Source organism: Quercus suber, unplaced genomic scaffold (assembly GCF_002906115.3).
Source record: "Quercus suber isolate HL8 unplaced genomic scaffold, Cork oak 2.0 scaffold_81, whole genome shotgun sequence".
NCBI lineage: Eukaryota > Viridiplantae > Streptophyta > Magnoliopsida > Fagales > Fagaceae > Quercus > Quercus suber.
In genome coordinates this window covers 268860-285793 of record NW_027069546.1, presented here as the reverse complement: position 1 = coordinate 285793, position 16934 = coordinate 268860, and the positions used below count along the sequence as shown (strand labels likewise).

Sequence of the window (16934 nt, the reverse complement as noted above, 5' to 3'; positions counted from 1 at the left end):
GGACATCTCCATTAAAAAGATTAGAAAGTATCAGTTAAGTTACAAGATTTTTGCCACTTTTTAATTAAATTAAATTCAAATAAAACTACTAAAATATTTATCAATCTTTCAAAGAAAGTAAAGAATAAGTTTAGAAAAGTTAATCAATTTGACTTCTAAAACAAAGACTGCTTTTTTGGGGGGGAACCTAGAATGAGGGGGAAAAAAAGAAAGAAAGATGGAGCAAGTATTTAACATTGGAAGGGACAATGGCTTCAATGAGAGAGTCCAGTAGGTCTAGTAACAGGTGGGACTTTAATTTTGATCCTCTCTAATTTACATAAAGAAAGTAGATATGTAAAAAATGGCCTAAATTTTAAAGCTTTGAACTCAAAAATGGAAAAAAAGAAAAAAGAAAAAGAAAAGGAAATCTTGATTCCCATTAGTATTTAGTACAATGCATTAGGAAGAAAAAACTTATTCCATACATTTTTTGGATAAACTGTTCATCTTTATGTTCCTTCTAATATTTCATATATCCTTACTGTATAAACATTAGTGCTTTGATACCCTTACGTGCAGCCCACTTGGTACTTCAACTCTGGGAAATTTAATGATATCTACTTCTCCAACTTCCTCCCATCTGTAACCAGGACAATTTCTTTAGCAAAAGTTTCACTTTTTCCAAAGAAAACTAAAAATGCAATAGATTTAAGGTATCAGAATTAAATTAGTGTGCTAATGCAACAAACCTGTATTTAGTAACAAAATAGTGAAGGAATGTAGAAACTTTAACCATGCCCAATTCCTTTCCTGGACACAGCCTGCCTCCAGCTCCAAATAAGAAGCAATAGCTGTGAGACTCCAAGCTCTTATCCTGAATTCCATTTCATGAATAAATACTTTTTAAGAATATAGAAATGAAATGTTTGGCTTAAGTAACTAACCATCCATCTCCAAGGATTGAATGTAAAAGGCTTTGGATAGAGGAGCGGATCATAGTTGATATCCCTTGTGAAAACATATATTCTCCATCCTTTTGGAATGAAGAATTCTGAAAATCCAATAGAAATGTTATAAATTGGTTAAACAACATTTCCCATTATGATTTGAATGATACTAGGGACATAACATTCTTCACAATTTTTTCACAATTATCGATATGATATGTTGTGATTAGAGCAAAATTACTTTTATATGGATCAATCAATAACTCTACTTTTATTATATATATATATATATATATGCACACATTATAACAAACCATGCCAACAATTATGCAAACTAGCTGCAGACCCGTGCAATGCGTGGAAATATAAATATCATGTAATGAGGCATAATATATAAAAAGTAAAAAATTACTTGAGTATTGTATTTTTTTTTTTAAAAGAATTCTACAAAAATATTTTTTAATCTTTTTATCTTTACAAATATATCATTTTATAATTATAAATTCTGTTGTAGTGTATTATTATATTTGCCTAATATACAACTAAACTTTATAAATTTCAAATTTATTATTCAAAATTTTCATCTCTTAAGAAATAAGGAAATTATCATAATAATAAAAAATTATCACAAAATTACAATTTTATCTTAGCCAAAATTAAAATGAAATTAAAGGAATAAAAAATAGACTTTATAATAATTTATTACTCAAACAATTGGTAGGTATATTCAAATTCTACCATCCATCTCCAAGGATTGAATGTAAAAGGCTTTGGATAGAGGAGCGGATCATAGTTGATATCCCTTGTGAAAACATATATTCTCCATCCTTTTGGAATGAAGAATTCTGAAAATCCAATAGAAATGTTATAAATTGGTTAAACAACATTTCCCATTATGATTTGAATGATACTAGGGACATAACATTCTTCACAATTTTTTCACAATTATCGATATGATATGTTGTGATTAGAGCAAAATTACTTTTATATGGATCAATCAATAACTCTACTTTTATTATATATATATATATATATATGCACACATTATAACAAACCATGCCAACAATTATGCAAACTAGCTGCAGACCCGTGCAATGCGTGGAAATATAAATATCATGTAATGAGGCATAATATATAAAAAGTAAAAAATTACTTGAGTATTGTATTTTTTTTTTTTAAAGAATTCTACAAAAATATTTTTTAATCTTTTTATCTTTACAAATATATCATTTTATAATTATAAATTCTGTTGTAGTGTATTATTATATTTGCCTAATATACAACTAAACTTTATAAATTTCAAATTTATTATTCAAAATTTTCATCTCTTAAGAAATAAGGAAATTATCATAATAATAAAAAATTATCACAAAATTACAATTTTATCTTAGCCAAAATTAAAATGAAATTAAAGGAATAAAAAATAGACTTTATAATAATTTATTACTCAAACAATTGGTAGGTATATTCAAATTCTTATTTTTTTTTTATTTTAAAAAGCTAAATATTAACCTAAACCAAAGTTTAATCAAAGCTATAAAAAGGAAAGAGAAAAATTTATGATGGGAAATTAAAAAACAAAAAAAACACACACACACAATACCAAAACACATATTAAAAAAGAAAAGAAAAAAGAACTATATATAACTAAACTGTATAAGTTTCAAATTTATTATTCAAAATTTTCATCTCTTAAGGGTTAAGGAAATTATCATAATAAAAAAAAAAAAAATCATCACAAAATTACAATGTTATCTTAGCCAAAATTAAAATGAAACTAAAGGAATAAAAAATAGACTTTAACAATTGGTTGGCATAATCAAATTCCTATTTCAAAAAAAAAAAAAAAACTAAGTATTAACCCAAACCAAAATTTTAATTATAGTTATAAGAAATAACAAAAATCCACACAAAGAGAGAGAGAGAGAGAGAGCTCGCAATTTTTCGTGGGAAAAATATGGATTGAATTGGGAAAATGATACCAAATTTATGGAAAATAAAATTAGGAGAAGAAGAGTCAAAACAAAAGAAAGAAGAAGGAAGTGTAACAGTAAAACAGAGAGTAGTGGAAAGATAAAGAGACAAAAAAGAACGGAAAATGTTAGAAGAAGTGTAATTATAGGTGTGAGAAGAAGAGTTTTTTTTTTTTTTTTTTTTTTTNGAATAAAAAATAGACTTTATAATAATTTATTACTCAAACAATTGGTAGGTATATTCAAATTCTTATTTTTTTTTTATTTTAAAAAGCTAAATATTAACCTAAACCAAAGTTTAATCAAAGCTATAAAAAGGAAAGAGAAAAATTTATGATGGGAAATTAAAAAACAAAAAAAACACACACACACAATACCAAAACACATATTAAAAAAGAAAAGAAAAAAGAACTATATATAACTAAACTGTATAAGTTTCAAATTTATTATTCAAAATTTTCATCTCTTAAGGGTTAAGGAAATTATCATAATAAAAAAAAAAAAAATCATCACAAAATTACAATGTTATCTTAGCCAAAATTAAAATGAAACTAAAGGAATAAAAAATAGACTTTAACAATTGGTTGGCATAATCAAATTCCTATTTCAAAAAAAAAAAAAAAAACTAAGTATTAACCCAAACCAAAATTTTAATTATAGTTATAAGAAATAACAAAAAATCCACACAAGAGAGAGAGAGAGAGAGAAGCTCGCAATTTTCGTGGGAAAAATATGGATTGAATTGGAAAATGATACCAAATTTATGGAAAATAAAATTAGGAGAAGAAGAGTCAAAACAAAAGAAAGAAGAAGGAAGTGTAAAGTAAAACAGAGAGTAGTGGAAAGATAAAGAGACAAAAAAGAAAGGAAAAAATGTTAGAAGAAGTGTAATTATAGGTGTGAGAAGAAAGTTTTTTTTTTTTTTTTTTTTTTTTGTTGAGAATAGGGGGAAGAAAAGTTTAAATAGATAAAATAAGTAGGCAATGTGGCTAACAGAAGCATAGCAACCCATAAATGCTATACTTAAGTTTTTAAATATATATATATATATATATAGATAAACGTGAAAAGTATTGTCCCTAAACTTCTCTCTTTCAGTTTTACGCACGTATTTTTTAGGTTTAGGGGATATTTTCAATTTTTTTTTTTTTTTTTTTTAGTTTCCGGGGATTTATGGTAATGTTTTAAGTTTTGGGGGTATTTTGGTAATTTTATGATTTTAAAGGTATTTCGGTCATTTTTTAGGTTTAGGGTGCATTTCGGCAATTTTAGAGGATTTTAGGAGTACTTTGGTTATTTTCAAGTTTTAGAGTCAATTTGGTAATTTTGATTATTGTATAATTGGGTGGGTTGAGGTTTACCCATAATAATTTGGTTGAGTTAGGTTTGGGTTAGATTTAATTAGTTAAATGGATAATAATGGGTAAATTACACCCGATTGGCATGAAAATTGTCGTGCATGTTAAGAACATATAGAAAATGTAATCCAACGATTAGATTTTCAAAATATAAATTCAATAATAAGTTATTGAGTGGTGTAACATTTTTTAGAGTTACATCAGGTGTAACTTAAACCAAGCCCTATATTTCTTAATTTTTTGTGAATTTTGAAAAATCTACCGTTAGATTACATTATCTTCATATATTTTTCATGCTTATCAAATTTCAAGGTAATCAAAGATTAATAGACACGTCATCAATCAATAGTCTAAATTTAAGTTTTTGTAGTTTAAAATAACGCATAAAAGATGAGTTTAAAGATCAAATGGTAAATTACACCTGATTGGCATGAAAATTGGCATACATGTTAAAAACATATAAAACATGTAATCCAACGGTTGGATTTTCAAAATAAGAATTCAATAATAAGTTATTAGGTCTTGTATGGTAGTGGCTAGGGGGTAGTGGCTGAGTTTTTGTGTTAATGGTGGTGGCTGAGTTTTTTGTTTAATAGTGGTGGTGGGGTTTTGTTTATGATAGTGGCTGGGTTTTTGTGTTAATGGTGGTGGTTGTGCTTTTTGTTTAATGGTGGTGGTTGGGTTTTTTATTTATGGTAGTGGCTGGGTTTTTGTGTTAATGGTGGTGGCTGTGTTTTTTTGTTTAATAGTGGTGGTGGTTTTTTTGTTTATGGTGGTAGCTGAGTTTTTTGTTTATTATGATGGCTGAGTTTTTTGTTTATGGTAGTGGCTGGGTTTTTGTGTTAATGGTGGTGGCTGGGTTTTTGTTTTGGATTTCACTTTATTTGTTTTGTTTTAAATTGGGATTTTTCTGCATTCTTTATGATTCTTCCATGGTTTGTAATGTGGGTTTGGTTTTTATTTGATGAGAATGTTGTGGGTCTTATTTCTTTGATAGTTTGGCTTCATATGATGTTGCATTATGATTATTTTGTCTAGTTTGTTATTGGGTATTCTGTGGACTTTTTCTGCATTGTCTTACTAATAACAATCTTTTTGTTGTTGTAGTACATCTTATTAGGGATATAGGTTTGTAGTCTAGTTTGTTATTGATGTATTTTTTTTTAAACTTGTGTAGATATGGGATTGGTGGCAAAAAGATAGCTTTTGTGGGACTACTTCAACTCAAATAATTTTCTGTAAAGTTTGGAAGCTAAGACATCATTTGTATATAAATGGTTGTAATTACTTTGTGAACATCTTTATTGCATTTTTAGATTGTATGGATGTTTGTTTTTATGGATTTGGTTAGAAATGAATGGATGTTTGTTTTTATGGAATTGGTTAAAAATGAATAGGTTAATGTAATGGCAAGTAAATGTAAAGAGTATTAATAAAAATAAAATAAAATTGGTGACGATAGTTTTCGTTGCCATATCTAACTATAAGCAGAAATTAGCGACGAAATAATTCGTCACCTGATCTATTGAAATATATATTAAAAAAAAAAAAAACAATCGGTGATGCAAAACTTTGTCACCTAATCTTTTGAAATTGGGAAAAAAAAATACATTTGGTGACGAAATATTCCGTCACTGAAAATAAGGTTTAGTGACGAAAATATTAGATGACGAAAAACTTTTGTCACCTATTATTTTTTATTGGTGACGAAAAAATTTCATCACCTATCATTTTTTTTATTGGTGACGAAACATTTTCGTCACCAATACATTCAGTGACGGAGCTTAGGTGACGAATGCTATTTCGTCAGCATTTCATCACCATATGTATTCGGTGACGAAATAAGGACATATTGTGACAAAAGGTTTCGTCACCGTAGCCCACTTTTATTGTAGTGATGGTACGTGCATGGAGTCCAGTCGGTCTAGTAATTTTGATCCTCTCTAATTTGCATTAAGAAAATAGAAAAATGGCCTAAAATTTGAAGCTTTGAGGTCAAAAATAGCAAAACATAGAAAAAAAAATTTGATTCTCATTAGTACCATGCATAATGAAGAAAAAACTTTTTCCATACATTTTTTGGATAAACTGCTCATCTTTATGTTCCTTCTAATATTTCATATGTCCTTACTCTATAAACATTAGTGCTTTGATACCCTAACGTGCAGCCCATTTGGTACTTCAACTCTGGGAAATTTTATGATTTCTACTTCCTCAACTTCCTCCCATCTGTAACCAGGATAATTACTTTAGCAAAAGTTTCACATTTTTCCAAAGAAAAAATAATGCCATTAGGTTTAAGGTATATAAATTAGTGTCCTAATTATGCAACAAACCTGTATTTAGTAACATAATAGTGAAGGAATGTAGAAACTTTAACCATGCCCAGTTCCTTTCCAGGACACAGCCCGCCTCCAGCTCCAAATAAGAAGCAATAGCTGTGAGACTCCAAGCACTTGTCCTGTATTCCATTTCATTAATAATTACTTTTTAAGGATATAGAAATGAAAAATAGAAAAGGCTTCTAGTTTTATAAAATATTTGGCTTAAGTAACTAACCAGCCATCTCCAAGGATTGAATGTAGCTAGAAGGCTCTGGATAGAGGACTGGATCATAGTTGAGCTCCCTTGTGAAAACATATATTCTCCATCCTTTTGGAATGAGGAATCCTGAAAGGGGAAAACCCAATAGAAATGTAACAAATTGACTAAACAACACTTCCCATTATGATTTGAGTGGTACTAGGCCCACAACATTCTTCACAATTATCAATATGGTATGTTGTGATTATATTTAAGCAACATTACTTTTACATGGATCAAACAACAACACTATATTTTTATGATGCACTAATCATTACAGATTATGTCACCATTATAAAAACAACCATAAGGTTGTTGAACATACCATTCAGTTCCACATCTTGTGTTATCTTCCCCAGTAATCCATTAACAATAGTGGCCAAACTTGAGGTTTCAAGGATCACCTCTATCAAGAGAATAAGAAATATCTTTTTTGGTTAAACATTTAAATATAAAAGGCTTTTAAAGGGAGATTTTTTTTTACCTATTTGAATAAGAAGAGAAGCATGTAACACTATTTGAAAACCAATTTGGAGGAATTTTGAACCTATTATGTGACAATTGATAATACTATTAATGTGTGTTAAATTAAATGACTCTCATTAAATAAGGTATGTGACTAAAATTAAATATGGATACTCATTTTAATCGTCACATAGTGAGTTGAAGAAATTTTCTTCCAAACTTATTTGGAGGAAAACTATGATTAAATTCCAATTCTACTTACCGCATGGGTGAAACTCATAGACTTGTAGTCATTTCAGTCAATTGGTTCGTCCGGTTTTTTTCTTTCTCGTATTGCTAACTGTTATTCCTGATTGAGTTAAGCCAAAAAGGAATTATGAACATTATCATGATGAAAAAAAGTTATAAAACATAGAAGCTTAGTAAAACTCTCACTTTAAGTTCTTGAAGGGCTTTGGGGTGATCATGTAGATACTTGATGGCCATCATGGTAGTAACGGAGACAGTTTCATAACCTGAATACAATATTGTAAATATTTGATTAAACACCTGCTCCTCGGTTAGACGATATCTTGACTTCTCATTTCCTATAAGCTCGGCAAACATGTCATTGTGAGTTTTCCTTGAAGCTTTTCTCTCTTCCACAATTTGTCTCAAAATTTTATGGATATTCTTCCTTGTCTGTAAAGGAATAATCTCAACTTTACATTGGTCAAAATGTTCCAATATGTACATGAAATATAAATATTATGTGACATGATGCAATTAATTCTTCAATTACATACCTGTAAACCCTGATAGTAACTTTTGCCTGGAATGTTGATAGGCAATGAAAGTGCTGCTGTTGCTGCCTTATCAAAAGCCTCATAAATTAAATCACATTCAGCGATTATAATCTGTCTGAAGGCTACATAAAAGGCCATCTGCATAGAAAAACATGACAAGTATGAATTGTGCCATCATTTTAATTTGTTGGAAAAAAAATATATATATATATTTTTTTTTTTTTAAACCCTATACATTTGGGGTGTACCAAGTTATATCATATATTCACATAGTTTCAAATGTAACAAATTAAATACAATGCGTGGAAAGATATATAACAAATTAAACCTCAATCTATATATTAAANTTTTTTTTTGTTCCCAATAAAGACATCTAAGATTCCAATCCACTCCCCAACTGCAACTATTGTATTATAAAAATAAATAAATTGACTTTGAACTTTAGGTTTTTAATAAATTAAACATTCTTTTAGCATTTTTCGCTAAAATCCTACAGATTTAATTTCCTTAATTATGAGCACATAATAATAATTCCCAATTATTAATGATGTGGTAGAAATCATGTGCACATCACATATTTCACCTGATTAATCCATTAATCTTTAACGAAAAATAAAAATAAAAGGTAATTAGATTTATGTTGCTAAAGATTTAAGAAAAATGAAAAAAAAAAAAAAAAACCATTTAGTCACATCTTTTTTTTTTTTTTTTTTTTTTTTTGACAGGTATGGAAGTGTATTCAAGTCCCACATATTGGGTTGTCCTACAGTTATCTCTACGGATCAAGAGCTCAACAGATACATCCTTATGAATGAAGGAAAAGGACTTGTTCCTGGATACCCACAACATAAATCTAATTACCTTTTATTTTTATTTTTCGTTAAAGATTAATGGATTAATCAGGTGAAATATGTGATGTGCACATGATTTCTACCACATCATTAATAATTGGGAATTATTATTATGTGCTCATAATTAAGGAAATTAAATCTGTAGGATTTTAGCGAAAAATGCTAAAAGAATGTTTAATTTATTAAAAACCTAAAGTTCAAAGTCAATTTATTTATTTTTATAATACAATAGTTGCAGTTGGGGAGTGGATTGGAATCTTAGATGTCTTTATTGGGAACAAAAAAAAAAACTGCTAGTTTGACTACAAAGCTTTTGAATTATCTACATTTTTAAAAAAAATTGGACAAAAAAAAAATCAAGTTTTGTGTTGGTTTTCCTATAATCTATAATTAAAAATAATACATCCAAACTCATGAACAAATTAATAATAAATAAATAAATAGCAAACAAAATACTTAAAATATCTTCTAACTAAAGCCAAACACCCAAACTCAAAATTTTCAAAATTTTAATTTTGGATCTCAAACATTAATTAGTTAAACTGACATGCTTAACACAAAAATATCATATGAAATGACTTCATGAAGCCACTCTTTCATAACATGTGAGACTCATACATTTATGAGAAAATAATAGTTGCTCCATAAGATGTCTCATCTCCAAACAAATCACCGTAAGTTATTTGTGTGATATATATTCATTGAGATTTGAGACAATTAAACAAATAAGCAATTAATTGAGAGAGAGAGAGAGCTGTAGATCAACTTTCAATTTTGGGGTCTAAGTATTCATTTTTTTTAGATTCAAACTTGAAAATCTTATATGTTTATATATATATACTTTTTTTATTTAAAAATAAATAAAAGGGGACCATGCCCCCCTTAGTTTCAATTTAATTTTGTCCTTGACCATGAATTAAGGTCCATATCTTTTGAAACAGTCTGGATCTTAATATACCATGTACGTGCATTGTCGTGGGATTTTTCATGCACTAATAATTTTTTTTTTTTTTGAGGAACACTAATAAATTAATCTATGTACATAAGATGGGGTAATTATTAATAATAAATTTAGAATAAAGATAACCAAAAAAAAAATCCATCATAAAAAGCTTACTTTGCACTTTGTTTCTTCATGAAATCCGGTCCATATTTGAGAAAATCTACAGTCTCGCCAAAAAGTGGCCACCCCATTGTTCCTCGTGGCAAGCGTTTCCTTCTATATTTTAAGTCACTCCATTTCAACAGAGCAAAGCTAATACCGAAGGCCAAAACGAGCCCCCAAAACACCAAGACTGTCATTTGATGGTATGGTATCAACAATAATCAGGATTTACTTCTTCAATGGTGTATATATTTTGGTCTCTGAACAACCAATACAATGTGAGAGAAAAAGAAAATATAGTAGGTTAAATAGGCCAAGCCATGCACTTTTTTTTCGTGTATGAGCTATAGTACTCGACATTCATGCATCCAACTCTAGGAAAACTTTTCTAAATAAGAAAAAAATTAAAACTAATTATGTAACCAAATTAACCTCTAAGCCTTATCTTTTTCAAGAATGTTATATACACTAATTACATATTTTTCCCCCTCATATTTGGTAATAGAAAGAGATTATATTTCGAACCAAGTCTTTTAATGTTGCTTCTTCGAGAATAGTACGACCAGTAATTTTCGTACCATTGTCAAAACCAATATGTAGGAACCCTACGTATTGTATTGGTTAAAATACCAAATGGTATAAATAATGATTAGTGTTTTTTCAAAATTAATAATGCTATTAAATTTTAATTTCTAATATTTGGTTTTGAAAGGATATTATATAGGCCTGTTATATTTATATATTTATAATGAGGAGTTATAGTTTTACAACAGTAACAAAATTTAGTCTCAAAATTTTGAGGCCGGCTATAAATTCTTAATAAATTAATTAGGCTCATTAGTTAGGGTTAGTTTTACACACACTCACAATATATATTATATTATATTGTATATAAAGTCATACTCTCTATTACTTCTTTAATTAATATAGTCTTTTTTATTATTTCTACTAATGAGGAGTTATAATATAAATATATAATAGAACCTTATAATATTTGTACCAAATATTTTTTTCCGATATGCAAATGGGAATAGTTACCAAAACAAGTAGAAAAATTTGCTAATACCTTTTATATATATACAGAGAGAGAGAGAGAGAGAGAGAGAGAGATTTTGCTAACACCATTGATAGAATTGTTCTTCTTCCTCTATCATCTTTGGAGTTTTAGACCTTAGTAGAAGCAACACACTCCACCAACCACATTGGTAAAAGGAAAGTTGGTACCGTTGGTAGAATTGAATGTATAGCATGGGCAACATCAAAACTTCCTTATCTGGTAGAACAAACTGAATATTTTATATATGTGGATAACTCCAACACTTTGTCCTCTCCTTCACTGTAATCCATTTCTTTGCGTGAATAATATTAATTGGTAACATAATGCAATTTTGGGTCTTCCAACATAGAACATGCTGACATTTTTTCTCCTCTGAATTTGGACATGCTAACATAGGTACAATTAAGTATGGTGGATATCTAAAAATATAAGACTATCCAATAGCCAAGAGTCTTGTAGTTTATCTAACATCTTAAAAAAAAAAAAAAAACAAGACCATCCAATGGCCATGGGATTATTTATGTTATGATGAGCGTTTTTACTAGAAAGCATAAACTTTGCAAATATAATGAAGATGTTTTTTGATTATTTAACAAATGAAAATTATATAGACCAGCCGTTAGGGACAGACAATTAAGAGATAAGGCGCCAATGAGAAACAAATTTATGGAATAGAAATCACCAGCTCGTGGTAAACTCTCTCTCACAACCTGCATGTCAGAAGATAATTTTTCCTTTAAAGGCTTCGTTTGGGAGTTTATAAGAAATGGAATGAAATGATCATAAAAGAATTGAATGAAATGAAATGTATTTAAGTAAGGGAAATGAATGGAAAAGAATGAAATGGAATAGAATTAACCTTGATCGGATGTTTTAAAGTAAAGGAATGGAAATGAATGAAAATGAATGAAATGTAAGTAATCTTATTTGGGAGCAATATAGAGGGAATGGAATGGAATAGAATAATTTTATGACAATATTACTATTAGACCCCTATTTAAAATAAATAGTTGAATATATAGGAGTATTTTGGAAGTTTTAGTAAAAAATTATTAAATATAATTTCATTTCCTTCCATTCCTCCCAATTTTTGGGGGAATGAAAATTTGAGGTTTTAAGGAAATAGAGAGAAATGAGTGTTTCTTCATACCCATTCCATTCTGTCCTACTTAAACTCCCAAACAAGAGAATAAGATTTTCGTTCCCTCCATTAAAACTCCTTGTAAGGTTGAATTTAATCAATCATTTAATTGGCTTTATTCCGTGACCAATTTGCTTGTAATTTAGCACTTAGCAACTCTGTATTTAGGTGGGAAAATTGTAAGGATAGTGTGTGAGAAGTTGTGAAGAAAAGCTCAAGAGTGTGCAAGAAAAACAGAGGTTCGCGGCTAGGGCTCGCGGGTGGATCGCGACTGGCAAGCTGCTAAAAACTGGCACGTGAGAGGCACACTGGGAAGCTGAAGGGTCGCGAGAGCTGTCACGCTACAAGACAAAAGTTTCAGACTGGCCAGGCCGTTACGTCGCGACTTGAACTCGCGACTTGGACAAGCCGCGAGACCAAGTCGCCAACTTGCCCTGTTTGGCAAAAACTGACGTTTTGCATTCCCTTCTCACCCTACTATATATACACCCTTATACCCATCATTTTGAGAGAGCTTCCAGACAGAATTTTGTGAGAGAAAACCCTAGAGAAAAACAAGATTGCCTCATCCCCAATCTTCATCTAAGAGACTCTACAAATTCCTCTACTCTCTTCCTCTCCATTGTCATACCCTTGAGAGATTATTTACCAAACCCTTATCTCACCACACCTATATCTGTGAGAAGGTCCATTTGATGCTTAAGGAAGTAGTTTGGGAAGGAACCAATATACATTGATTGATGCTATGGTCAAGTAGCGGAATCCGGGAAGCTAAAGAAGAAATAGGTTCGGCGTAACCTCGTTGGAGCAAGAAGCTTGGAGGGCTTAGGTACTTGGGTAGATTAGGCTTGGAGGGTCTTCTGCTATTCATGTATCCCAACTATATTCTTTAGTGGATTTTATCATCGTTTGGAGGGCGGCAGAGAGGTTTTACGCCGAAGACTTCGGTTTCCTCTTCGATAACACATCGTGTGTTGTCCGTGTGTTTGCATCTCTCTTTCCTTTATCTTTGCCTTATATTTACTGCTATGGATGTGTTTATATTTGATTTAGATTGTTTTATCAATTCTGTTATAAGCTTGTTATCATATTCCACACATTAATTGTTTGATATAAAGCTTGAATTGGTATTTTTGTGATTTGGGGGTCTAAACGTTCAAGGGTGTTTCATACTCATATTGAACTTTCAATTGGTATCAGAGCGAGTATACTTATTGTGGTTTAAATACCTAAGTGTGATCTTTGACCCCTTGTGTTTATTTGCCATGGATTGTGCTATGTATGCCTTTTTGTATGATCTGGTTGATGATGAATGTAACATGCCAGGTGTTTGTGATAATGCCTCTATGAGTGTTAATCCTCATAATTGTGATGACATGTTACTTGAATCTATGGGTGTTGTTGACAAACTCTTGAAGAAAGAAGCAAAGAAGTTTCAAAAGAATTTGAGCAAGTTCATTTGTGAAAATGATGATTTGATTGCTTAGCTCAATAAATCCAATAAATTGGTTGAGAAATATAAGAATCTTGCTGAAAATTCTCTTGAAAAGCTGAAAGAGTTTGAATGTTTGAATATAGACTTGGATGCTAAACTTGTTTTGTCTAACAAACTTGTTGATGATCTTAAATGTGAAAATGAATCTCTTAAGATGCATGCCAAGTGTTTGATTGCTAAAAATATTGATAAAAAGGATGAAAATATTTGTTGCAATCATGTTGTGGTACCCGATATTGTGTCTATTGTGTGTTCTAACCCAAAGGACAAATCAGTGTACATTTCTCCACACAAAAGAAATCAAAAGGTGGAGAGAAAGGCTCCTAAGTCAACACCTCCGTTTAGGTCTCAACCTAAGGTTTTGGATAGATCTAAGTTTGTTCCAACTTGCCACCATTGTGGTGTGAATGGTCGTATAAGACCTCAATGTCATAAGTTGAAGAGGGAACAAAACAATGTTGCTAGATCCCTTCCCAAAAAGGCTAGTGGACCTAAACACATTGTTTGTCACCATTGTGGAGCCTTTGGTCATCTAAGACCTCATTGCTCTAAGTTTCATACTATTAAAAGAATCAAAAGAAAAGAGAAACTTGAGCTTCTTAGAAGTTATGCTAAAAAGGGTAAACCGGTTTTGAGTGAAGATAGCATGTTGTTAAAGAAATTGTTTAATGCTTTTAACTCCTTGACTATGTGCATCTCCGGTTCTCATCCCTCCAACCCTCGTCTCACTACTTTTGAGACACTCATTTTAAACAATCGTTCCGTTTGGATGAGGAAGAGTTCATATGGTTGAGCTTTTGTTCTTTTGGTCCTTGATCTAATTCTTTCGATTTTTGTAGGACCCTTCATGCATTAGATGCTTCATTGTCATGCATTTGTGCATCATGCATTTTTTCTACATTGGTTTGTTTTGTTTTTTATCTTACTTTTATGTCTTTGTTTTGTGTGAGTAAAAATCCAAAACCACATAAAAAAATGAAAAATTTAAAAAGTTTGATTGTATATGTTTGAGCACATATCACATGTGAGTTTTGCCTTGTACCTTCGTACAAATGGCTTTATGCATTTACGAGCTTAGCTTGTTCTTTATGCACCTATATCTTTGTGGGAAAAATCTTGACATCTTTGTGTGATTATTGTAAATCGATCTTCAAGCTTGTCATGAATGATTAGTCAATAGTCTTGTTGGTTTTGAGACATGCATAGACTTGTACCTATATATCTTCCCACTCTTTATTTTGTTTTTTTGCTTAAAGAGCTCACCAAATGTAAATCTTCAAATGAAAAGAGATATTGAGCTGCAAAAGTCTGTCGCATATACTAGTATTTGACTAGGAAAAAGGGAAAGCGACCAAAATAAAATGTATGATGCCCAAAAAGCTAAAGGCTAACTCATCAAATTGAAATATCAAAAATTTTAGGTATCGATCTCAAAATGAGATGTATTGATTCAAAATGATCAAATGTTATGATTTGTAAAGAAGCCAAATGAAAAGCTTCAAAGATATGTAATCATTTTCTTGTGGGAAGTCATATATGTTCATTTCTATAATTGAGATAGACCACTTGACTTAGTACTAGTTATGTATGACTTGATTGAATTGATCATTGAAGCTTCATTCTAGACTAAGAACTATTCCACACTTGATACACACACACACAACACACATGCCTATTGTTCAATGAATGTCTTATTCATTTGTTCAATTGTACTTGTTTAAATGTGATGTGTGTGAGCTCAACTTTATATAGATCAATTCAAAAATATTTTTGATCATTTTATATGTTTTTGGAAGTGATTTTTATCACTATTTGTGTTCTTGTTTAGTGCTTACATTGTTTTACAGTGTTTAAACATGTTTTGTGTTGAAAAACAAGTGTCAAAATTTTTGGCGACTTGTTTTGGCGACTTGACCAGTCGCGAGTTACAGTCGCGAGTTTTGGCGACTCATTTTGGCGACTTGACCAGTCGCGAGTTACAGTCGCGAGTTTTGGCGGCTCATTTTGGCGACTTGCCCAGTCGCAAGCCCAGTCGCAAGTTCATCCAGAAGCTTTGGCGACTCACTCGCGACTCGCTTCACGACTCGCCCAGTCGCGAAATGCCCAGAAACAGCTTTTTAAAGGGCTTTTCATCTTAAACTTGTTTTTAATCTCTCCCATCCTCTTTTAGACCCCTCTTTCAATATTTTTACATCAAAACCCAACCAATTTGAATGGTTTTTCATTCCTTTAACATCTCTAAGGTAATTTTAAACTCTTTTCATTGATTTGGATCCTTGGATTATGTTTTAGTGAGTTTTGTGCTCTTGGTTGGGATTTTCATCATAGGGGTTAGAAAAACTTAATTTTTGTCAAATTTTTTGCATGGGATTGATTTCTTTTGTTGATTTGCTTTGCATGTTGGCCTTTTGTGGCAAAAAGAGCATGTATTTAGGGTGGATTTCATGATGTTCATGCATTGTTTTACATTGTTCTTCATAGTGTGCATACTAGTTGTTTGATAAAATGCCTCTTAGGCATTTTCTCACTTGTTTGGACTCTGATGAGTACCAAACTTTGTGGTTTATCATGTTTCCTCATTAGGAACATGTTTGGTTTATTGGTTGTGTATTTAGCACACCTTACCCCACATGTGCATTTTCCATACATTAGTCATGCATTACACTTGCCACCTCTTGCACACGCCTTGCTACCTTTGTCATGCATTGGTTCATACATTGTTTCTTCATCCTAGCATGTCATGTCTTAGGATTGAGTTTCATTTTCTCATTCATCTCGCACCTCTCATGCATCATTGCACCATCATGCATTATTATCATTGTTCATACTTTCATCTTTTGCCCTCTTTTCTCCTTGACCCCTTTGCCTATTCGTGTCAAAAAGGGGGAGAGTATACTCTAGAGTAGTATACCGAAAAGTTTTGTCAGTTCTATATGACTCTTGTGCACATTCTTAGGGGAAGAAATTCCATTTCCCGTGCACATTCGTAGGGGGAGAGATATTCCATAGGGGAGATGCATATACCAAGGGGGAGAAGACTTTGTTTGGTCAAGTTGCTCACATGTTTCACATCATGATTACTTGATCGCAATTTACTTGTTACATTATACTTGTCCATTTATTACTTGCTTTACCTTGAGGGTCTAATGTGTTTTGTGCAAGTGTTTTATGTTACAGGTATATATGTTCAAA

The 16934-nt window shown here is 30.9% G+C and overlaps 1 protein-coding gene across 1 annotated transcript in view; it reads right to left on the bottom strand.

Annotated features, from left to right (window-relative positions):
* Nucleotides 1-534: 534 nt before the first annotated feature.
* Nucleotides 535-16934, bottom strand: part of LOC112006726 (cytochrome P450 85A1) — a 49930-nt gene continuing 33530 nt past the window's right edge. The window contains 7 exon segments of the mRNA XM_065773851.1: nt 535-622; nt 732-856; nt 1668-1774; nt 7169-7247; nt 7571-7657; nt 7744-7989; nt 8094-8231. Coding sequence (XP_065629923.1) covers nt 535-622; nt 732-856; nt 1668-1774; nt 7169-7247; nt 7571-7657; nt 7744-7989; nt 8094-8231 — 870 coding nt within the window.